Raw genomic sequence first — 24,310 nt, 5'->3', positions numbered from 1 at the left:
GAGGGGAACCCACACCAATGTCCACTCAGGGCCCGTGGTGGCCACAGACCGGAGGGAACCGTCTGCCCTGTGGTGAGTTCCTTGGATGAGATGACCCATCTGCCTCTGTCATAGAGCCCGGAGACTGCGCATGTCCAAGCCGTTATCTTTCTGGATCTCAGTAGTCAGACCATTGACCCGCCCCCAGATTCTGATAGGATGTCAGCCTGGAAACATCCTTTTAAATTCATAAAAATCACGCTGAGTTCAAAACAAGGCTAGGGTTAAAAGAGGCCAGATAGCGGTTTACCTCCTAAAGGGAGCGGACACTCCAGGGGAGGAGGAAGCAAAGGCTTTCTGGAGAGTCCCCTTCCACGCACAGAGGCAAAGGGACAGAACAATCTGATGGTGGAGTTCGGAAGAGGGAAGATGACTACAAATGCAAGCTGCCTTGGGAGGGACGCAGGTCACATTCTGGAAGTCCAGTCTGTAGGCCTTAGGTCTACACCGGTTACAGGGACACAGTGAGATGACCACACTATATCACATCACTTCAGTAACTTCTGAAAAACACCAGCTTCTAGTCAGCAAGCCCTGCTCAGAGATGCAACGGTAGACCACGTGCATTTTATTGTTTGTTTGCTTTTTTTTTTTTTGGTTTTTCGAGACAGGGTTTCTCTGTGTAGCCCAGGCTGTCCTGGAACTCACTCTGTAGACCAGGCTGGCCTTGAACTCAGAAATCCGCCTGCCTCTGCCTCCCAAGTGCTGGGATTAAAGGCATGCGCTGCCACTGCCTGGCTTATTGTTTGTTTTCAATTTCATCAAATTCAATTCAATTTCAATTTCATCAAATATGGCCAATTCAATTTCAATTTCATCAAATATGGCCAAACAAACAAACACACAGAAAGCACCCCAAAGGCACAGGGAAGGAAAGAGAAGTAACCCGGAGCTTAAATTCAAATTGCTGCTTTGACAAGGCAATGGAGGCCTGGTGTGCGTGTCCCGTGCATTTCTTGAGTGTGAAACTTCCTCTGTCCCCATTGAGTGGAAGTGGCCAGCAGCAATGGAGACAGAACACGGCCATGATCACCCTGGGATCTCCAGAAACAGTGACACAGGACAGTGCAGCAAGGTGCTGCACCTGGCCGCCTGGCACCTGCCCAGCAGGAGTGCAGCCTGCACTGTTGTGTCTGCTCACCGGGAAGCCTCGGACTCTCCATGCTCTCCCCAACTTCCTTTGTTTTCCAACATTCTGCTTGAATGGTCAAACATTCACTGTACTCTTAGGATTTTATTTAGTGAAGCCTTAATTTGGAAGATGCATTTTCAAAAGCTGACAGCAAGGTCACTGGACTTGAGTTAACCTACCCAAGTTAACATCTGCAGCCGAAAACCTACAAAGCTGGGACCAGTGTTTGCTGCAAGCCAGTGGACCTCATGATTATCTGAAAGAAAGGTCGCTGGCCTCTTTCTACCTCAGCGAGTCTGTACAGAACAAGTGCTGACCAGGCAGCACTTCAGGGTGACATTGCTGGCAGAGGGTGAGGCCATGTATGGTGACAGATAGATGTGCCACTGGTCAGGGGGAGGAAGAGGCAGAGTCCCCCCATAACAGCTCCCTAAATATCAGCTCAACATCACAAGAACAACAAAATCCTTGGTATGGAAACAGTGGACAGTAGATACCAGCCACCCAGGGCACCTTGAGCTGCTCTTGATTGACACTCCTAGCCCCTCCCCATGGCCTCCGCTCCAGCAACCCTAGCTCTGTCTCTGTTGTTCCACTGTACAGCAGGAAGGATGCTGTGTGAGTGGGGTCCTATAGCACAGGCTCCTTGGGAGCTGGCTTCTCACTGAAGGAATTCTATAGAGGTTCCCTCAGAGGAGGAGGAGAATCCCATGCTCCCTCCCTCTCAGCTGAGTCATGGTCCGTATTCCCTATGCAGAGGCTACGTGGTCTAACCAACCATCCACTGAGCGACATCTGGTTTCTTTACAGGTTGTAGTTTACAGATAAAGCTAATTATAAACATGTGCATTCGGTGATCAAGCATGTCCATCTTCCTCTCGAAATGAGTCCTCTCGAAAGGAGTGTAGCCTTCACCAGCTCTGGGAAATCTGCATGTCTTCTCTTCAAAGTTGCAGTGTATATTGCATCCGTGCACAAGCAAGCCTGTCTCACCAAGCTCGCTGGCATTTGCATGGTTGGTACTTTCAGTGTTAGCTGTTCTTCTGGGTGAGGACTGGTGACCGTTCAGCTGCCACTCAGCAGGGCTGTCTCTTCCCGTGGCTGAGTTTAAGGCCGTCTCGTTCCTCCCTAGATGTGTGGTTGATGCATCTTTGCTCCCAGTCTGTAGCTTGTCTTCAGATCTGCTCAACATGACAGTTCACAGAGCACATTTAAGGTTTGATAAGGTTAAATGTATGAAGTGTTTTTTTTTTTTTTTTTAAATGGGTGCCTTTGGCATTAAATGGAAGAACTGATTCAGTTCCAAGTTGTAAATACTACTTACTGGTTTTCCTAAAGGTTTCATGGTTTAGCATCTTGTTTTCAACTATGGACTCCACTTAATTAAAATGTAGGTTCTTGCCCAGCTACCTCCAGATGTCCAGCATCTCTGACGCCACCTGTGAAAACTCTCCTTCCATTGAACTGGTTTACTTGGGCCAAAGGTCAGGCCTGTGGGATCTCTTCTGAGATTCCAAGTCCTTCGTTTAATCCTGCAGGGGGGTCCTCTGTAGACCCACTCTGCCTTGGCCACTCAGCAAAATAAGAATCCAGATCACGTACTTTGCTTGACTCTTCCTTTCTGAGATGGACGTAGGTGTCCCGGACCCCTAGGTTTTTCCTAAGCTGTGTGGTTTTATAGGTAACAGCCAGGCACGCTCCTCCTCTGCTTCTGGGATGCTGGTCCTTCCTTGGTGTTTTTCCCAGTTGTCTTTCTGTCTTAAAAAAAAAAAAGTGCATGTGGGGGCGTGACTCAGCAAGGCTCCCACTTAGTGCTGACCTCAGACTGCCTTGCCTCGAACTTCTTTCTTTATAAAATGTTCCATTTGTGGCCTTTTATCACAGTCCCACAGACTAGGCTAGTTCCAAATCCAGGCTATGAGAAATGAAACGGAAGCCCAGAACTCATCATGACTCCTGGGACAGGAGGTCTCGGCATGCTTTCTGTTGCCCATTTCAGGGCACTGTATTGAACAGCTGAGGGACAAGCAGGTCTCCTAACCATTTGGGAAGCCACAGTTAATACCTCCTCTGTAGCTTTTCTTAGTGAACTGTCAATATACCCAGCTTCCAGGTCCTTGGAGAGCTCGTTCAAAAGAATCCCCAAGATAACAAAGTTCATTGTCCTGCTGGTTCCTCTGCTTCAGAGGAAACCATGACCTCCAGGTAACCTCAGGTCTGTTTTCCTCTCAGAGGAGTCTTGAGGGACTAGAGAACTGGCACAAATCTCTCTCTGCCTGCCTCTGGGACCTCAGCATGCAACAGGACCTGATGTACCAGCGTCTGTTGGCAGGACGTGTTCATGGTGTTTATTCCCAGAGATAAAGCACGCACATCAGCACGGGGCTTGGAACAAGGCTAAAGCAGAGGGCTGGCTACCAAGGCTGTGCTGCGATTGTGTCAGGCCTGTGGGTCAGGCCTGGATCACTCTGGGCTGGAGTCCTGAAGGGAAGAAGCAGAATCTTAGACTCACATGTTGGAGGGTCTTGGAACATATGTAAGAGGGTCTTGGGTTTAGCCAGAGCAAGATGCCCCCCACATAGAGTCCAGGGACTCACCAGGAAGTGTGGGTAGGGAAAGGGGCTTTCAGGACAGCCATCAAAAACTCTAAAAGTTCAACAAACAAAATGGACAAAGATCAGGGTCCAGAGCAGAACACCAGTCCATTCTCTCAGCAAGGAATGGCAGACATAGGGTCACTGTTGATGGGAAAACCCACTTACAGTATTCCTGGCCCAATGAGTAAACACCTCTGAGCGCTGGCTGAGAGAAAACACTGAGTGCCTCCATCTTCCTAGTTGCCCCAAACCTGACTGACCACACCTGTCCATACCAATTTAGCCTTCCTCCAGCCTCCTTGTCTGGGAGAGGCAGGAAGAATAAAAACTGAGCAGTCCCCTTCTGACCCTTGGATTATAACCATGTACCATCCCCGTTCCCCAGCCTTCTCTTCCCTGTTCCTAGTTCCTAAGCAACACTACACCTAGCCCTGTAGCCCTTAGCAGACAGTTTGACTTCTTCACTCCTCCACAAGACTGCCTCCCACACACCAGTGAAGGAAACTTCCAGAAGGTCCATGCTGGAACTCTAACTCTGAGGCTACCACAGGCCTCGTTGGAGCCGTGGCATTTCCTTTCCAGGGGAAGAAACTAGAAAGACAGGTAGGAGGAACCTGGGCAGTGGGCAGTGAGCAGTGGGCAGTGGCAGTGAGCAGTGGGCAGTGGGCAGTGGGCAGTGGGCAGTGGGCAGTGGGCAGTGAGCAGTGAGCCTGCCCCTCAGGGCCCCGCCCCATTCTACCTCTCTGCATTTGCCGGTGTGTCCTTCTAGCCCTGGCTGTATGGGCTGAGGGATAATTGTACAGAGGGCATGCAAGCATACACAGACTGAGTGCAAATATATGGTTCATCTCTCACTTTTCTCCACAAAATCCTGTCTGAGAAGCCTGGGTTTGATGCCCGTACATAGATGACTTCATCTTCAGAGATGTGCACAGACATTCTTAGGGAGGTTCCCAAAAGCAGTCAAGCCGGATGCAGAAGCAGTGGCTGGCTGTGGTTACTCTGCCCCCTAGTGAGCACTTTGGGTTAAAGCAGCTTTTAGTGGAGGGTACCTGGTAGACAAACCCAGGATGGCCACACCCTGTACATCCCATTCTCTCACCCGGCTCCCCTGGTAAACAGAGGACATTCTCAGAGATAACTAGGACTCCACGGACAGTGCAGGGGGTGGGGTGGCGGCGGGCGCTGAGCAAGACTTGCTTATAGAGCTAGCTGTGCAATGCTTGTTGATCTCACTTCTTCACTGGTCTTCACTTCGCTGAGAGGCACAGCCAGGAACTTCTCCTGGTGTTCCTACTGGTCCGTCCTGCTGACTCGTGACAGTTTGGCTGAGGCCTGTCTGTTCCTGCTAGGTTGTGTCACCTGCTGCTATCCCAACACTACTGAACTGGACTGCTGGTATATCTGTGAAGTATTTGCGAGTGGATCGAGAAGCTGCTGCAGACCTGTGAACTGAACTGCTGATTTCCTGACAAAGCAGATAGGATTTCCTCCAAAGAACCATTTCTAAACAGGTCCACTTCCCCTGTATCCTTTCTTTTCCACTACCTCTGCTGGGTGGTGGGCTAGAAGGGAGGTTAAAGCATTTAAGAACCATCATTGAAAGTAGGCTTTGAAAAATTAAAGTTACAGGGGTTTATTTGGCTTTATTCCAGGGCACACTGTCTATCATTGTGGGAAAGTCAAAGCAGGTACATGAAGCAGTTGGTCATATCCACCAACAAGAGCAAAGAGAAATAAAAATGCTTAGTGTTCCAGCCATTTGCTTCTCTGCTCATGTGTACGATTCAGGGCCCAGACCTGGGGAATGGGGCCGCCCACTGTGGGATTTGGTCTTCTTCATCATTTAGCATCAAGACAATCTCCCATAGACATACTTACAGCAAACCTGATCTAGACAATCCCTCATTGCAGCGCTCTTCCTGCAGCGATTCCAAATTGGGGTGAGTTGACTATTAGAGGTAACCAGAAGTGGGTTTAGTTTCAGAAGGAAAGGGACACTGCCACCTATTTGCTGTAAGGAGCACTGCATCTGGTCGGACACAGGACTTCTCCGTATCCATGGCTCTGTGGACATGACAGATCAAGTTTCTCTGTTACTCTCTGGTCTTTAAGCTCCTCTCTGCCTGTGGCTACTATCTCCTCATCAAAGCATCACCGACCAGGACAGGGACAGACCTTTCAGTGGGTGACGCCTCAGAAAGTTGCCAGGAAGGAAGCCGGTTCAAAACAGTTACACAGCAGAGCAGGCTCACAGGAGGGCAAGTGCCCCCATGCCCACAGTCCCACCGCTGACATCTGCCCTACATACATCACTGGTGCAGGGGGTACACAATGCAATCCTGTAGCTGCTTTGACATTCACAACAACACACCGAACTATATCTAGGTCTGGCTGCAGATACTATTTCAGATGTGTGTGCATACTTAAGAGAAGGCTTATAGTAAGTGATTGGCACATAAGGTTTCAAGTTTGAAGTCAAAGTCATCTATTTTGATGCAGTCCTGAGACCTATGGAGACCTGACCTACATAGCCAACAGGCAGCAAATGGAATGAGGCAGCTCTGCCTGAGCTGGCCGTGGGCAGTGGCCACCCAGAAGGCCATCTGGTACACCTGGTGGAAGCCCAGCAGAGTTCCACATTCAGCTTAGCTCAAATACAGCGTTTTTCACATGCCCAGAATTGGAGACAGCATTGCAGAAGATATCTCCTGTACCCAACAGATACATGAGGAAGAAACAATTATGGTGTGTTTACTAATGTCAAAACAAACCAGTTTCACATAAGTACAGTATAAAGCACATCAAGATTTATATAAAGCACCAAGCTTTTCCTACAGACCTAACAGTTTTATGATGGAAAACATCAAGTAGTGTCTTCCTGACTAAAGAAAGCCAGGCCCTTGGAACTGTGGAAGAATGGTTGACTCAGTGAAGTGGGCATCACCAGAATCATGTCCAGCAAGGAGCCTTCCCATGATGCCCTACATCTGTCACACTGCTGGGCATAAACGAATAAATTCCACTGAACCCAAAGTCTTAAGGGGTATGTGGCAGGTTATCCTGGGTGTGGCAGGTCCCTCCAACCCCTCAGAGAGTGACTTCCCTCCTCTGCACACTGCAATCTCCAGGCCCTGTGACTCAGTGACCCACACTGACAAAGTAGGGACCAGGCCCTACTAGATTAACATGCGGTCACTTCAATTATACTTCTGCAAAGGGCACTTGCCCTGTGTCCCCAGCAGGACTGGCTTATTCTGTCACTGATGTCACTGTGTACTCATGGGTAGTTACCTGGGTTTTGTACCAAGATTGACACAACCCACTTTGCATCTCCATTGGTCCAGTTAGCTAACTGGGCTCTTTGCTAGACGCCTATACCATCCGACCTGCCCCATCATTGTGGGTTTGGGATATTTTTTAATACTTCCTGACTCTCTGGCACCACAAGATGCTGGGTCATTGTCTGTGTTTCCTGCCCTCATCCTAGATTCAGCCATTTCCCCGAGGACCCTGGATGCTTTTATTGAAGAGACTGTTAGAAAACACGAGCGGGTTGCCAGGTGGGCTCCAGCCAGCTGTCAGGGCAGGAGGCGATATACAGGGTGCCGGCAGATCCTGAAGGTGGCCGGCCATCTGCATGTATGCTGGGCTAATGTGAGTTCCCACATGACTCCACATCTCCCCTGTTATCAGACTTTCCCCTGGCTTTCCTGTTGCCTCCTCCATTCGTAAGAAAGAGGCACTCTCCCCTGGTACTTGTCACTTAGAAGATCATAGTGTGATGTGTGACACAGGGTCAGCAGGTGAACCTGTGCTCTCAAGGGACAGAGCTCACCCAGTCTAGGCTCCTGTCCCTTTCTCTGGCCTTTTTGCTTGGCCCAGTTTTCAATGTTGGTCCCGAAGTCCTAGCCCCAGGGAGGCGCTTGGAACCATTGCAGTGCAGCTGATTCTTTTGTCGAAGTCTTCATTCCTTCTAGGACTTCTTGGACCTCCCATGATGCTTTAGTTACAATTCATAACACAAGATTCTACGGATCTTGGTACATACACACCACTGTCTCACCAGTACAGTAGCAAGATTATCTAAGTTGGACACTGCTGAACTTTGCAGGTTGAGTGGCGCTTGTGAGTTCAAGGCTAGCTTGAGACCTATCTCAAAAAAATACGCCAAACCAAATGCTATGTGGTCGTCGTTCCCACCTTCCCCAGTCGGCCCTGACATTCCTGCTGTCTACGGCTTGCCTTCTCCACACTACCCCACAGTGGGACCCACTGCAGAGCCTTCATGGTGTCCCCCCACCAGCAGAGTGTGTTTAGGATTATACCACACCTCCTTCCTTTCCCTAGATGACATTCCATTCACTGAATGGCTGTTGGTGTGTCTGCTGATGACTTCATTCGGGAGCACACTGTAACCTCCACATGTTCAGGGCTTGGGAATGACACTGCCTGTATGCCCACAGGCAGGTTTCCGGTGGCTGAGTTCTCAACCCCTCTGGGAGGATGCCAAGGAGGCCTGCTGAGCAGTGCAGGCCCAGTGTAGTTTGGAATGAAACCACCCACTGTCATCACATGGACACACTGGGGCTCCATGTTCTCTAAGCTGCCTTCTTAGAAGGACCCTGATGCCCAAGTCTGTCACACCCGTATGCTCAATTTCCAGGGTTAGTGGTAGTGGGTGGCGATCTTATTCCTCTCTCTCTCATGAGCTGATTCTGGGTATCTTTTCCAGCACTGGGTTTCAGTTAGTTTTGTTTCAGCAAATTTCAAGACAACTATAAGAATGAGCATTGCCTGAGGGGAGGAAGCGTGCACACAAACTGAAGAAAGCCAAGCAGCTGCCACTGACCAGTGGATGCCAGGTCGGGCCTCCAGGCCACAGAATGTGAGTGCCCTCTCCACTGACACAGAGGAGGAGGGGAGCCAGCAGGTGTCCAGCAAGGCATCAGGTGACTGCATGCTCTGTCTGCTGGTTCTGTGTGGAGGCTACCACACACTTGGAAACTTTCACAAGGCACAAGGGAGCAGGAAAGATCACCTGGAAATGAGCTTCTCTGTCTTCTGCTTTCCACAGAGTGGTTTGCAAATGGTTTAAGTGGAGAGATATCTTACACACCCGAGGTATTTCCAGGTCTCTGAGTGGTGGATCGACAAAAGAGCGGCCATCAGCCTCTGCAGGTGTACAATCATCTCCTTGCAGCCACGTTGAAAAAGCCGTGCTATGGTGGTTCAGGAATTTAAGGTACGAATGCATTGTGAGAAAGGAATGCTTCAGCTTGGAAAGCTGTTTGGTGAAGTGGTAAGGCATTGATCATTCAGATCTGAAAGAGCCAGCCGGACCTCACCTCAGTGCAGGGGATGCCCTGTGGGGGAGGGTGCTGCCCCTGCTTTACTCTGTGGGAGACCCTGGCAGCACAGTCTGGCCAAGCCCTCTGGGATCACATACAAAGGTGACTTGGGTAAGACCACATCTCCAGGGGTTCATACTGGTAAAGTCAGGAGCATGCCTCCTGGCTCCAGGTCTACATGAGCCATCCCCACCTCTAAGAGCCACTGGCTTAGTGGATAAGAGCCCTTATCCACGAACGTGCTGGGCAAAGCTGTTTGTTGGGTGGGAAAGTTAGTGAATGGGCACACGTGTGTGTTTCCATTGCTGGCTAGTATTGGAAGTGTCTGAGGCTCTAGGCTTTAAAAAAAAATAACATTTTGATAATTCTGTGAGAATGTCATACAATGTATTTTAGGCATATCCAGCTCCCACTCCTCCCCTAACTCCTCTCAGACCCCCATCTTCTCCCACTCCTCCCCTAACTCCTCCCAGACCCCCATCTCCTCCCACTCCTCCCCTAACTCCTCCCAGACCCCCATCTCCTCCCACTCCTCCCCTAACTCCTCTCAGACCCCCATCTCCTCCCACTCCTCCCCTAACTCCTCCCAGACCCCATCTCCTCCCACTCCTCCCCTAACTCCTCTCAGAGCCCCATCTCCTCCCACTCCTCCCCTAACTCCTCTCAGACCCCCATCTCCTCCCACTCCTCCCCTAACTCCTCTCAGAGCCCCATCTCCTCCCACTCCTCCCCTAACTCCTCCCAGACCCCCATCTCCTCCCACTCCTCCCCTAACTCCTCCCAGACCCCCATCTCCTCCCACTCCTCCCCTAACTCCTCCCAGACCCCATCTCCTCCCACTCCTCCCCTAACTCCTCCCAGACCCCATCTCCTCCCACTCCTCCCCTAACTCCTCCCAGACCCCCCACCTTCACGCCCGTAACTTTGTATCCTTTTTTTCCTACTATCACATTGAATCCACTCTATGCTGGCCATATACTCCTGTGTGCCTTTCACTAGAGTGTGAATAACCTACCAAGGGCCACATCTTTAAAGAAAATTGACTTTCTTGGGGTGAGAGAGATGGCTCAGCAGTTAAGAACACTGGCTGCTCTCTCAGAGGTCTGAGTTCGATTTCTCACACCCTCGTGGCATCTCACGACCATCTCTAACTCAAGTTCCAGGAGCACTGACACTCTTTTGGCCTCCATGGCCTCTGTACATGTAAGTGCACACACATACCTGCAGATAAAACACCCATAACATAAACTAAAACGTAAAGACCAGAGAACTAACTGATAGTTCTTCATGGGGGTGGGGCTCATGGGCCTCTCCCTACTCCATGCTGGAATGTTGACTGGCTTGACCGTGTGCAAGCAACCACAGACGCTGTGAGTTCATGGGGTAGTGGTCCTGTTATGTCCAGAAGATGCTGTTTTGCTCTGATCCTCCCAAACTGTGCTCTGACAGTGTCTTCATCCTCTCATCCATGACAGTCCCTGAGCCTTAGGAGGGTGGGATGCAGATGTCTCTTTCGGGACTGAGCTCTCCACTGACCCTGAGTCTCTGCCCTTTGGGCACTTGTGAGTTTCTGTAGTGACTGCTGCAAGCTGCACACAGAAGCTTTGCTGGTGGGGCCTGAGAGCTGCAGTGAGTAGAGAGACAGGGACTTACAGGTTGCTTGATACTGGTCCATTTGGCAGAACGGGCTTGTTCCCTTTAACCCGAGGGCTGAGTGGAAGGAACTACCTGTGCTTCCTGGTCTGCTGCATTTTGTAGTAGATGCTCAAACAGTTAGAAGAGCTGAAGTGCTCACTCCCCTGGAACATTCGAGCAGACTTGCAGGATGACACTGTCATCTGTAAAGTTTACACCTGATAACCTGTACAGTCACACTAAGTTTATATCCAGTTTCACGTTAGGCCACATTCACAGCTATCCACGGTTGTGTGGCTTCTCTGCCAGGCTCAGTGCCCGAGACAGGTTCTTCCAACGTAGAGAAGCTTCTGTGTACAAGGGACAGAGCTACAGTGTGTGCTGCTCTCCAGCAGGTCTGATGGGAAAAAGATTCTTCGGTCCCCCTTTGCTGAGTGCAGATACAGAGTCACCACCCAGAGGCCAAGGCTGCTCCCCACACTCTGCTTACACCGCCACCCCTAAATGCAAGGAAGGAACTCACTAGGGTCACCCACCCAGACACAAGCCACCACCAACACTGGCACTGTTGGAGGCACAGAGCACCTCAGTGTCTGCTCGCTTTAGTAGTAAAGAAGGGAAAATAACCACAGAATACGCACAGCTCGTGTGTTCAGGCTGCAGCGGAGCGAAATCACACAAAATATGCACGGCTCGTGTGTTCAGGCTGCAGCGGAGAGAAATCACACAAAATACGCACAGCTCGTGTGTTCAGGCTGCAGCGGAGCGAAATCACATAGAGGATCAGACTGGCTGTTGGACCCTCCAAAATGTGGGGGGAATTTAATATTGCATCTCAAATACATTTCATGCTCTACTTGATTTACAAATAAAAACTTCCATCTCTGAGTTCCAGATGGCACGGATAAGATGAAGACAGACTGTTGCCGAGAGCTGACAGAACAGAGCCTTTGTAGGGACAGAAGTGACTTCAGCTAACCAGGCACGAGCACTGCTGAGGACAGCCATGGCCACGTGGCTTGAACACTTTCCAGAACAGGCACTTCTAAGTATTTTTTTTTTTAAAGGAAATACTAACTTTTAACATTTTTACAAGAAAATTACATTCAACTATCTTAGAAATGGTAAAATCTTACCTCCCCGTGATTGGCTGGGAAAACACATAAAGGCTACCTGCTCTGTTGTATGGATTTCTGTATTTTACATGAACTGAAGCAATCGCCTGCCTCTGGGGAAATGGGCAAATCAAAGACTATAACATAAGATCTTGAGTCCAGACAACAGGTCCCAGTGTAGACATCTAGGTGCCTTGTTCCTGAGAGTCAGGCACTTCCTGTGGAATGGGGAAGGGACAGGTGAGAAAAGGAACGAGTGGGGGAGGGGTCATGAAGAGAAGGATGTAGGTGGGGAGAGGGGCAGGAGAGGAGTCATCAGAGGGAAGGGTGAGGATGGAGGGGGTGGATGGGATGAGGATTCAGGCAGAAGGAGCGCCTGGTACAAGGGACCTGCTGACTGTGTAAGTCAGAGGGCTCTGGGCCTCCCTGGTCAGTGCCACCCCATCACTAAAGTCTGATCTGGCTTCAGTCATGTCTGTTACAAGAAGATCCTACCCTCCCCGACCCTGTCCCCACACCACCCCATTATTGACTGTAAATGCATCCAGAAGACATGACGGCTCCTCGTATCTGTTTGTACCGGAAATCTCCCAAGAGTCAGTGAAAAAATGCCAGGCTCTGAGTGACAGGTCCAGCCTTGCCTGTTCTCCTGGCTCAGCAGGGATGCTCACACAGACCAGGGCTTTCCATCCTGGCCTTCCCCGGACTGTGGTGCTTACAGTGTTCTTAGTCTGAAAAGTTTCCCCAAAAGGTGCATGTGGCTGTTTCATGGCGGTTTCCACTTCATCAGTGGACTGAGCAGTGGACGGAGGAAAACGTCCGCGGTGTTACTGAGACATAGTAAAAAACAGGGGCGGAGCCTGGAGGGAAACATCAGGTCAGCCGGGGTGCACGCCCTGCAAAAAGAAACCTTGTTCTCTCCCCTTCCTGTTTCTCAGTGTTTTGGCACTAAGACCTCTCCACCTCCATGTTCTGTCCAGTACAGCAATGGGGCCAAGTGACCATGGAAATCTGACACCACGAACTCCTTTGGCATGGCTTCATGTATATCCAGCTCTTCCTCCAAAGGTGCCCCTGACAGGATTTCAGCCAAATTGTCTCATGAATACTTTTCCACATGAGAGCAGATTCCTAATGAAACGCCTCTCCACTGTGAGTGGCCCCAGCAGGCACAGCCTGGGTGAGATCTCTCAGAAACAAGCATCAAGGACAAATTCTACGGCCCCCGTGCCTGTGACTTTTAGTCTGATTCCTTTCTTTAGGAGACATCAAGCAGGTAAGGCTTCCCCAGACAGTGGTCGCTCCTGGGGAGGATCTCCCATGCACACACAGCTGTGCCATAAGGTCATCTGGTCACAGTATGTCCTGCCATCTTATTCACACCAAGAGATATAGCAGGCAGTTACACTCTTAACAGATGAAGAAGTGACAGGGACAGAAGGTGAAAGTACCCAGACAGAGCCATGGGTAACCATGGATGCCTCAGAGCCAGCTTCCGCTGAGGACACTTCTACCATTGTCAGCCCACATCAGACAGGATGCTGGGTAGCCAGCTCCCATGGACACGGAAGAAAGCTTTCAAGGTGCCCAGTGCTGGTGGATTGCAGGGAGGCTGTGTACTGGGAGCACAGGAAGCTCGGTGGTGTGAACTAAATGTCCTGAAGAGAAGCCGTCTGGCTGTGAACAAGAACTCCTTGGAAGGAGTCCGGGTCTGTAGAGACCGACCAGACGACTGAATCTCAGTGCTGTGGGGAGACTGGAGTCTGTAAGTTCAGCGGCTAATTACTTTGTCTTGGGCTAGTTTTAGCTTCTAGAACAGCCATGCCTTGCCCCTCTCAGTATCTAAACTTATTACTTCATGATAATAAATAAAAATCTATTAGAAGCTAGTAACTTAGCAGGCCTCTGGCTTCTCCCAGTCTACGAGCTGAGAATGTCATCAGTTAATATCTTGGGCCTACAGAAAAGCTCCCCAATCTTGTTCTTGTCTCTCTGACCACCAACACCACCAATGCATTTTAAAATTGCTTTATGACTTTCTTTGTTCTGTGAAACTATAAAAACTTAAGAAACTGCTTCCATGTGGACCATAGAGTTGGGGTTCCAGAGCCATGGTCACTCATAACAGCTGCAGAATAAACCATCTCTCCCTTGTTTAAGATGATGAGAGCTGTTTTTTTTTTTTTTTTTAATGCTGACAGTGGGAACCACAGAGACCAGAGATGCCCAGGAAGACAGTGACCATCAGATCCAGGAGCTTATTCCTGGGGCAGGGCACATTCCTGTCCTCGTCAACGGCTCACAGTGGCCAATGCAGGAAGAGGAAGAGCGTCTACACAGGGAGTCTAGTTTAAGGCGAAGAAAGCAACCCAGACGACACTGAGTGGCTGGAAGCCGCAATAACTAACATGTAATACGGTGTGTGATGATGCTTAGTGGCTGCCAAGTCGCTGTTGGGGTTTCAAGGTCAAGCATATACTTCAGAGTTTCCTAAATGTCAGCTGGATCACAGAGAGCATTCCAAACTTGTGATTGGGATTCTCATGGAAGATTTTACAGAAACAGCACAGAGTTGACAGAAACACCTCAAAGTTCCTGATGAACTGCAAGCAAAATCTCTGGGCCCATGGCCATACTGCAGGTTGGTGAGGGTTAAGCAGGGCTGTGGAGACAGCTCAGTTACCCACTGTCTACCTCCTGGAGGATGTCTCTGCAGTGCCTCAGAATCACCTGTTCAGATAACACACACTGTTCACTGAGTTAAACAGTGATAGACACTGGCCAGTTCCTTCTGTCCATCCAGGAGCCAGAGAAGACAGACTGGGGAGCCAGCACTGTAGACTCTTCAGTACAGGGGTTGGGGCCGGAGTGAGCCCAGCAAGCCCAGGAGTGATATCCCTGCAGCCTGCCCCTCTGTCCCCAAAAATCTCTACCTCACCTTCCACCTGCAGTAGAGGCAGGAATTGCTAACTCTATTTTCAGTTTTTGACCAATAACACACGAACCAGTCCCCAAATGACTGTAAGCCCGTTTTCACTAAAAATGCTTTCCAAAAAATATCAAGGTCTCTTGCCAACTTTCTAAATAACAGAACCTCACAAGTGATAAGATGTTACAGGATTATAAAGGTTAGGATGAGAAGTTAATCACTCACAACCAGGCTGCCAGCACTGTTTGCACAAGCCCTGCCGACCACTAGCTGCCCAGCAGAGACTGCCCTAGTGAGTGAAACACTTAACAGCTTGCTTGCTGTGTCCCGCTTTTCAGAACACGGCTGTTGAAGTCATTCCCCTGACGCTTGAGTTTGGTGAGCATGGGCCTGCCTCAAAGACTGACCAAGGAGCAAGGTCCAGAGGCAACCGCACTGGACAGGGGCCATTCACAAAGTCACTTTGCACAGTCAGCTAACTTGAATGGTAGGTGTCTGATGAGCCAGATGGGATCCCTGAAATGGGCCTCTCCACCGATACTTTTGAGGCCTCCCGAGTGAAGTGGGTAACGGCAGAGTTTTGGGGAGTAGTTGGCCAAACACGCCACTGTGGTGAAATGTTGAAATGAAGAAGGCCGAAGGACGGGCCGGATCACACACACTGTGGCAGGCGAGCGAGCTGGACAACAGGCTTATCGATGTTTACCCAGCACGGTCCAAACCTCAGCGTGACCTCAGGGACAGCAGAGCGTTGACAGAATGGGGACAGCAGACTGAACACGGCCTCCTGTGCTCGAGGCTCCTGCCATCGAAACGGCAGAGACGGCGCTGGGAAACAGCCTGTGAAACAGCTCGAAAGCTGGCCAGTCACCCTTCACCCAGCTCCAGAGGCACGCAGGTGTGAAAAACACACCACGTTCATGACTGCTCACAATAGCTACACAGGGCCTGAAGCCCATGCACTCATTTGCATCAAGGGCAAGCTCTGGCTAGGCCATCAAAGCCTGGACTCTTGACTCAGCCTGGACACAGACATCTCTGCTGAGTGCCCAGTGAACCTGTCCAGCCGTTCGTGAGAACACTCGATGAGGGCATTCACTACGTACGGCCCTGGAGTGTCAGACCACCCGGACAGAAGGCAGAGTCGTGGCTTCCGGACTCATCTGGGAAAGGTGACCAGAAAGGAAGGAGGGGGACAAAGAGCCTTGTCAAGAGGGCATGGCAGCTTACTCAGGGGCTTCCTGATCACAGCCCTTGTCTGTCACCGAAACAGGAGAGTGTCCAGGTGCTCTGAGCCTGTCCTTAGGTCATCTGCTGGAGTCATCACGGGGACCCACTGCCTGGAGTCACTGGGTTAGTGACACTCTGGACCCCATGGCTCTGGGTCAGGAAGGATGGACGGCCATACAGAGAGAACGAAGGAGTCAGAAGTGATGTGAGACAGGGTGGAGATCTGTGGAGTGATGCCCAGCTCCAGAGCCTGTGGCAGCTGCCACTGCCCTTTGCGGTGGCAAGCTCAGGACATGCCATACCCACATAGATGTGACAAAGCCTGACCTTGAGCCAGGCTTTCTGCCTTACAGTCCTTGTCTCATGACAGGTTTTCCTATCAGGGAAGTACAGATAATAAATTTAGAGCAGCCAGGTTAGTGTCAACCTGGGACTGACCAGCTGGTTGCTCCCAGGACAGCCTTAACCCAGCACCTATGAGGCCCGTCCAGAAGGCCAGCAAGTACCAACCGGTGCCAACTGAAACAAGGATCACATGACCAAAGTGGCCTGAGCCCCAAGGAACTCGTCACACTTCAGGTAGACTAAACAGTGCTAAGGGGGTTTCCATCAAATGGCCCCTCAAGGACTTCTTGGGGAGCCCCCTCTTCTGCACAGCCCTTTGATGGTAGCCTGTCTCTGATCACCTCCTCTCAGTCTGGACCAGACCCTGGGAGAAGCAGAAACACATGGCTCATGATGAAAAAGGCTCCATCCCCTGGCTCCCACTTGGGGTCCACCATGGAAGACTGGACTCTAGCTGTTCCTTGAGGACAGGGTCACCAGCACAGAGACAGAAACTGAAACACAAGCCGTAGACCTCAGGTAGGGCCACCACAAGAGATACCATCTCTCCTTCAGCCAAGGCAGAAGGTATGGCTCACAATGCTGGGTCCAGAGAGCCCTGAGCCATGGTCAGCAGGCAAAGCACTATTCCTTAGAAGCTAGCGTAAGAGTGCTAGCCTAAGCCTCAGGCTGTTACCACAGACACCCTGAACATTACACCCAGCACTGTTCCTGTCTAAAGAAAATACAGGGACTGAGTGGAGCAGAGACTGAAGGAAACTGCCCTACCAGCCAGAGACTGCCTCACCTAGGGATCCATCCCATCTGCAGACACCAAACCCAGACATTATGGCTGATGCCAAGAAGGCTTGCTGACAGGAACCTGGTATAGCTATCCCCTGAGAGGCCCTACCAGAGCCTGACCAATACATATGTGGATGTTCACAGCCAACCATTGGACTGAGCAAGGGGGCCCCAAGAGAAGAGTTAGAGAAAGGATTGAAGGAGCCGAAGGAGCTGAAGGAGTTTGCAACCACATTGGAAGAACAATATCAACCAACCAGACCTCCAGAGCTCTCAGGGACTAAACTACCAACCAAAGAGTACACATGGAGGGACCCATGGCTCCAGCCACATATGTAGCAGAGGATGGCCTTGTCAGGCATCAGTGGGAGGGGAGGTCCTTGGTCCCATGGAGGCTCGATGGCCCAGTGTAGGGGGATGCTAGGGTGATGAGGTGGGAGTGGGTGGCGCACCCTCATAGAGGCAGGGGAGGAGGGATGGGATAGGGGGCTTGCAGAGGGGAAACCAGTAAGAGGGACAACTTTCGAAGTGTAAACAAATAACAACAACAACAAAAAGACACACAGCTCTGGACAAGGATCCCAGAGGGGGTAGCCTCGGAGCACAGCACTGCAAATGCTACCCAAGGCTTGGCCTATTGAAGGATGGCAGGAAGATGTGTGTGAGCCTGATGTTTGGGCTGGCAGGGAAGCAGACAGCCCTGGAGTCAAGTTCACATTCTCCCCGGCCCCCTACCCCCGCAGTGGGATGTTCACACCGCTCGACCTGCTGCGTGCTTTCCTTTGGGGCTCGGGGTGGGAAAGTACAGGTAACAGTGCGCAGACCGAGGCACACTCTGCTCTTCTTTCATACTGCTGACTTGGTAGGTTGGTCATGGCCATGGCCCAACACGACCAGCCTGATGCAGAGATGGACCCTGGGAAAAGCTGATGGATGCCCTGGAAGGCTGGGGGTTCACACTGATTGGCTCTAATTCTATTACTTCTGGTAACGTGGAGCTGGTCTGCATGGTTAAGATAAAACATACCAAATTAAAGCAACAGTACTAAAAAAAGGAAAGCAAAGACTACAAATGTTTCCCCTTCTGGTGTGCTGTGCTTTATTTAAAATCCAAAGACACACGTTTCATAATCTCTAAGCAGAGCTAACCTCTTCTTATGACACTAACAGGTTAACCCACGACAACCCTCGGCACAGCCAGGGGCTCAGCGACTCATTCTGGTGCCTGGTGGCTCAGCTCAGGACTTTAGAGTCTAATAATCATCTCGGATCAGAGAGCGGCTTGGGCCGCCAGCACCTACCTGAGGCTGTGGTCGAAGTGGCCTCTGCTTTGTCAGGAACCAGCCTGATGCCATCAGACACGTCCACCTGGTGATCAGCCTCCTCCCTTGAGGCCCCATCGCACTGTGGTGACGAAGGATTGCTTCTAGCGTGTTCCTTGCAGAAGATGAAGCACCAGCAGTCGGACATGAGGCTGTGATGTCAAAAGAAAATGAAGTCAGGTTGCAGGAGATCCAAGGATTGCTTCTTTGGACAAGAATGAAACCACCAGTCTTTAGCATTTATTCTGAATTAGATATAAGATGTGTAAAGTTAAGCTTATTGTCTAAATTTCAACAGCTTGGAGCAGGCTGTCTTTTTTTGTTGTTGTTGTTTTTCGAGACAAGGTTTCTCTGTGTAGCCCTGGCTGTCCTGGAACTCACTCTGTAGACCAGGCTGGCCTAGAACTCAGAAATCCACCTGCCTCTGCCTCCCAAGTGCTGGGATTAAAGGTGTGTGCCACCACTGCCCAGCTGCAGGCTGTCTTGATATTCAGTAAAACAACAACAACAACAACAACAACAACAACAACAACAAACAGCTTTTGCTTATAAATACTGACATAGGGGTTGTACAGGAAAAACTACTTACTTCTGCGTAAGAAGGGAAAGGGGGAAAAACTTAGAATTTCTTCTTGACATTTAGAGTCTTGATTCAAGGACACAAAAGTGCCTGTTCTCTGGCTTCCCGTGTTCGCCTCACTTTCAAAGCCAAGCTGGTGGCTCTTCAGATTACTCAAAACATTTTAAAGTCCTCTAAGCAAAGTGAAGGCTCTCAGTTCCAGAACAAACATTACCTTACCGTGTTTCTTCCGCCAGGGGAGATCTGGCCAACACCTTGCTTGGTGAAGCTTCTGGAGAAGTGAGCTTGAATTTAAAGAGAAAGTATGGCTCTTTCAGAGGCGCCGTGGCTAGATTTACCTGCCCGGGGTGACCACTCCCTGAGCTCCACAGGACTCTTCTCTGTGGTTTAGCACACACCTGAGAGAAGAGTGGGGCTCTTCTAAGTACACTGTCTTGGCTCTGCACAGGAAACCTATCCTCTACAGTGACATCCCTCTCAGCTTGCCCTTGAGTTCCAGTGAGTCCCCTGCCTCAGGCTACAGACACCTTGCTTCAGCCATTTCTTCCCCAGTTCCTACCACTGTCTGCAGGAGACTCCTTCCTGGACAGGTTGGATGATTAAGATTCCCAACTTCAAAATTCCTATGCAACCTCCTTCTCTGCACAGGTCTGACCTCTCTTTTCAGAGAGAAACCATGGTCAGAATCAGAGGCCTATCTTTATTTGGGCTCAGCTGCCTGTCCCTCCTGGGGTCTGGCAAGTGGTGGGTAAAAATTTATATGAAGATATCTGGCCTGAGAAACGTGATCTGGGGGCCTAGGGCCTGAGAACCTCTGTTCACATTGTGGCCCCTTCAGGGAGGAAGCAGGCTGCCAGGCCAGGGAATGCCCACGGTCTAGTAAGTAGCAATGCTTCCAGAAGTGTCCAGCCAAGGCTATCCTCCTTCCTGCCTCCTCCCCAACTCCCAGCAGGCTCTGGGAATGGGCAACTAACTGGCCTATCTGCCTATCTGACAAAAACCAAGTCCCTTTGTGGTTATAAATGCTGCCCGCTGTATCCTCTGTCACCCTATGCATGTTCGTTTACTATGAAGTTTCTCAAGCTGTCCCTGTAATGGTCTGGGGACCAAACTTGGGGTGGAGGAGAAGGGCCTGGGGTGGGTTTCTCTATGTGGCACCTCATATATACAGCATAGCTTTGTCTTGCCCTCCTCATCAGCATGTAGAGCCTCCAGAAGGACAGAATTTCAAGGGCAAGTCACCCTTGACCAGAGACCTACTTCTGGGTTCTGTGAACCAAATTATGATTATAAAAAGTTGGAAGGGAAATTTCCCTGGTTGAAAAACAAACATACCAAGATGTAAACCCTCTAGTCTTCTAAATTTTAGTGAAGAGAATTTTAATCTGTGTTGGGGATGTCAGTGTCCCAGACTTTTCTGGGAAGAGGCCAGGGTGATGCTATCTATATGTGTCCATACTTAAGGATGACTAAAGTTTGCCGGGTGCCTCTGCCTCACGGATGCCCAGAACCTGTGGTTCTCTTCTCCCCATTCTATCTCTAAGGACAACTGAGAACATCCTGGGTACTTTCTCCAGCAATGATGAGGATCAGTACAAGGCTTGGGGGTACTCTGACCCCCTAGGTCATCCTTAGGCCCCAAGGATGGTTGAGCTCCACATGCCTGCTGCTGGAGCCAACCGTTCTCCAGCAATGCTATGTCCACACCATCCCCTAGAGAACTGTATAAGAACAACCTTGGGAGGTAAAACTTGCTCACGCTCAGGCAGAGAGGGAGGCTGGGTGCAGCACAAGGGTGACAGGCAGTGGTGACTTTTCTGAGGCAGGAAACCAGACGTTCACAGCTGGTATTGACCAAGGGCGCAGAAGACCAGTCCTGACAATTGCATCCGTATGGACTCAGTTTTACAATCTCAAGGTTGGCACAACCCCAGGCACTAGATGGGTGTCTGACAGCTTTCGGGTATTTTCTGTCCACTATGAGAAGCCAGCCTGGGTGGCCTAGGTCTCAGGTCCCTGCACTCTGAAGCCTCAATAGGTGTCACACACACAAGGGCAAGGCTAAACCACAGCTCTGAAAAGTCACCAGGTAGCTGGAGCTTGGCTATGTTCAGTGAAGCAAGGCACAGTCCCATCTCTGACTCACTGGTCGCTTGGGCAGTGTTTATTACACACCTGCCGTTGTCTTTGTCAGAGTAACTCCTGCCTTCTGGTGGTTGGCACAGAATGCAACACAGACGAGACTTGGTGCCGATGCGTGCAAAGGAGGCAACACCCTCAGGGAGAGGTCACCGTGGCAGCCTGGGCCCCCAATGATTCTTCGATTGCTACCCACACAGAGCGGAAACAAAGCGCAGAGGCACCCCTCACATGAGTGACTCTGGTTCCAGCCCGCCACTCAGGATCATTGACACATTTCCCACTCCCACTCCCCCTCCCCCTCTGTCTACTCATGCAGAGCCTCTCCCAGGTTGGTTTGTCCTCTGACAGATAGAGAGATTATATGCAGAGTGTAATCACTGTCCCTGTGTCTGCTGTCACTTCCCCGGTAGATTTGTTCTGGTTTTGCTCATCCATTTTGGCAATTTCGGTAATGTATGCACACCGTGAATTGTCAGTCAGAGCCCTAGAGCGTCCCCAGCTGAAATGCTGCTTTCTGGGGCTGGCATTTTCTTAGATCTCAGAACATCTGCCCTTTAGGGCTCCAAAGTCACCCTGAACATTCTGAGGGAGGGGAATTTCCTGTGACCCCACAGAGTTTACCGTGGTGGTCGCGATTAATGACTGAGCTACTTAACATTCTGTGTTCTGTGCTCTTGATCCTTGGTTCATGGTGACTGGCCCTTTTGGGTGTCTGAGGGTCTCTTGGTATCATGGTGTGTTCACTGATCCATTAAAGCCCCAAAGTTCTGAGAACTCCATTTGACAGGGCCTAGAGGGAGTATCACTTCAGTTTCCCAGACCCGTAGCAGCCTGAAGCCATGGGATGACCACAAAGCCTCCCCCCACTCCATCCCAAGCAATGGCCTAGAGTATTCTGAAGCCAACACCCTATGCAGGTGGCGCTGCTGTAAGAGACTTTCTCTCAGGTGTAGTGCCCCCCCCCAAAGAGCCCCAACTTTGTGTACCCACGTTGTGGGGGTTCTTTCCAAGGGGAATACAGCAGCAACCATTCTGTACCCAAATGCCAGACCCCACAGAGAAAGGTTCCTATGACTTCCATAAGATGCAGGGCAGATGGGACCTGCTCAGGGACAAGGGTCAGGTACTCATAGTCTCACACTAAGAGGTCCATGGGAGATCAGAGGTGCTGTCCTGGTCACTCTCTCACCTGAACCAGGAAGGGTAAAGCCAGGGAGTGGCATAGATAGGCTTGGCACACATAGGACATAGCATTCCTGTCCCCACCATCCTCACACTGGCGCCAGGCAGGTCCCTTGTTCCATCCTCACTTGAGAAACCTCTTTGCTTCATATTTCACCACATTTTCCAGAAATGAAATTAAGTAACCTTCAAGGAAGAGACCTCTGTACAGAGGCGACCAAGACAGCAGGCTTCGCAAGACAAATGTCTGCACTTGGAGGACCCTCAAATGGAGCTGGCCTAGCACCTATGAGGAAGGCATATCCACAAAAGGCCTTGGCAGTGTGGGGAGGGGACATTTTGTCCCCCTTCATGTTCTTAGACCTCTCCACTAAAGAAACTTGAGGTAGCTCTGCAGAGAATTGATGGATCAGAGATGTCTGGTGACACAGAAACAAGGGGGTCCTTGGCACCGAGACTTTGTGCTCAAGCCTGTGGGTGGCTTCCAACGCCATGCTTCTCCACAGCCATCATTCTCTGCAAGTCTTTTCTACCAGTCTCTGTTTCTACAGACTTGGCAAGAAAGCTGGAACAGGCGTCTGCCATCTTCCTGGAGAGTAGCCGCTCTTGACCACACTGGCTGAGAGTCTGGGCGATCATTTCCCAAGCCTCGGCCGAGGAATTGCATGCAGGCCAAGATGACAAGCTAAAATACAACCTTGCTTTGACCTGTAGGGCTCTGTAGGCAAGAAAGGCTAAGGACAAAGTGGAGGTTCTCTTGCTGCAGCTGACCAAGGCTGTGGTAGAGCTTTGAAACCCTCCTCTGCAAGCTCAGGTCTTGAGACCAGTTCTGGGACAGACAGGCCCCTGGGCTCTGTACTTAGAAGTCCTCCCCAGAGCCCAGGGGCTCCTCCTCCAGGGGAGCAAGCCACTCTTACCTAACCAAGTGGTATCCTAATGACTGGAAGAGAGGACCATGCACACCCCACCCCCAGCCACCAAGGAGAAGGGGTGGTACTTTATTTTGGTGGTGACCTGCTGCCAGGGCCACACATCCTGGGGCCTCCCACGGCCTCGAAGTACATCCTTTGGGCAGCTGGGCATCGTAACCCTCACTGGCCCACGGCTCCGCAGCTGTTTGGGGGCAGAACTGGCCATGACCAGGAGGCTTCTAGAAAAGCCAGGTGGCACTCAGGGCTTGAGAGGGTCAAGAGTAACCATGCCAAGAGGCTGATTAAAAAGTAACTCCCACTGGGAGACTTTGGAGTGAGCGGAGAAAGTGACACAATTATTTTTAACCTACAACCTAAGCATGTTTTGGTAAAAAGGCAAAGCAGGCAAGTCCAGCGATCAGCCGGAGATCTAGGTGCTGGTCCAAGCCTCTCCGTCTGTGGCACCTGTCCTGGACACTGGCCCAGTCAGTGGGCTGGAAGGAGCTGGAGAGAACTTGAAGGGTGGTTCTGAGACTTGCCCAGGGGAGGCAAGAGCCCCGCCTCCAGCAGGTGACACCTTGCCTGGTGTGTATTGGGATTCCCCTTCCATGTGACACCGGGGGAGTGAGAGGAACCTCACTCTTAACAGCGGGAGCACTTAGGGAGACCCCTGCTCTGAGCCGGAGTTCCGGTCAGGAGGAGGTGAAATGTAGGGGAGAGAATCCCAGTCTAGTAGCAAAGCGATCCGGGCAGGAATGGTTCTAGGCGACGAGCTCGTTCCCACTCCCTTCCTCTGCCACCCCTACCCTCGTTCCCGTAACCCCCTCCTTCTCTTTCGGTATCTCACCACTCCTCTCTCCTTTGTCCCTCGTCGCCCCAACCCCGCGCACACCTGCTTGTGCTGGGGACTGTCTTCTCCTCATCCAGCGAGCTCACTTGCTTGCAGGTGCCACGCTCCCAGACTCCGCCCGCCGGTCGGTCTGGGGCCACTGAGACAGGGAGGGAGGAGACGGGAAG

The 24,310-nt window shown here is 50.9% G+C and overlaps 1 protein-coding gene across 7 annotated transcripts in view; it reads right to left on the bottom strand.

Annotated features, from left to right (window-relative positions):
• Mcf2l (MCF.2 cell line derived transforming sequence like) overlaps positions 1 to 24,310 on the bottom strand; it is a 144,969-nt gene extending 120,659 nt beyond the window's left edge. For 6 of the 7 annotated variants that reach the window (XM_076913824.1, XM_076913822.1, XM_076913825.1 and 3 more), the window contains exons 1-2: positions 24,141 to 24,294; positions 18,458 to 18,630 (exon numbers count right to left, since the gene is read on the bottom strand). In XM_076913824.1, the coding sequence (XP_076769939.1) occupies positions 18,458 to 18,626 (169 nt within the window). In that variant the 5' untranslated portion in view covers positions 18,627 to 18,630; positions 24,141 to 24,294. Of the gene's footprint in view, positions 1 to 18,457; positions 18,631 to 24,140 lie in introns of all 7 variants that reach the window. The other variant, XM_076913823.1, reaches the window with a different exon arrangement.

This window comes from Arvicanthis niloticus, chromosome 16, assembly GCF_011762505.2.
Source record: "Arvicanthis niloticus isolate mArvNil1 chromosome 16, mArvNil1.pat.X, whole genome shotgun sequence".
Lineage (NCBI taxonomy): Eukaryota > Metazoa > Chordata > Mammalia > Rodentia > Muridae > Arvicanthis > Arvicanthis niloticus.
The sequence above is the reverse complement of the archived record's forward strand: the minus strand, read 5'-3'. Positions and strand labels throughout refer to the sequence as shown.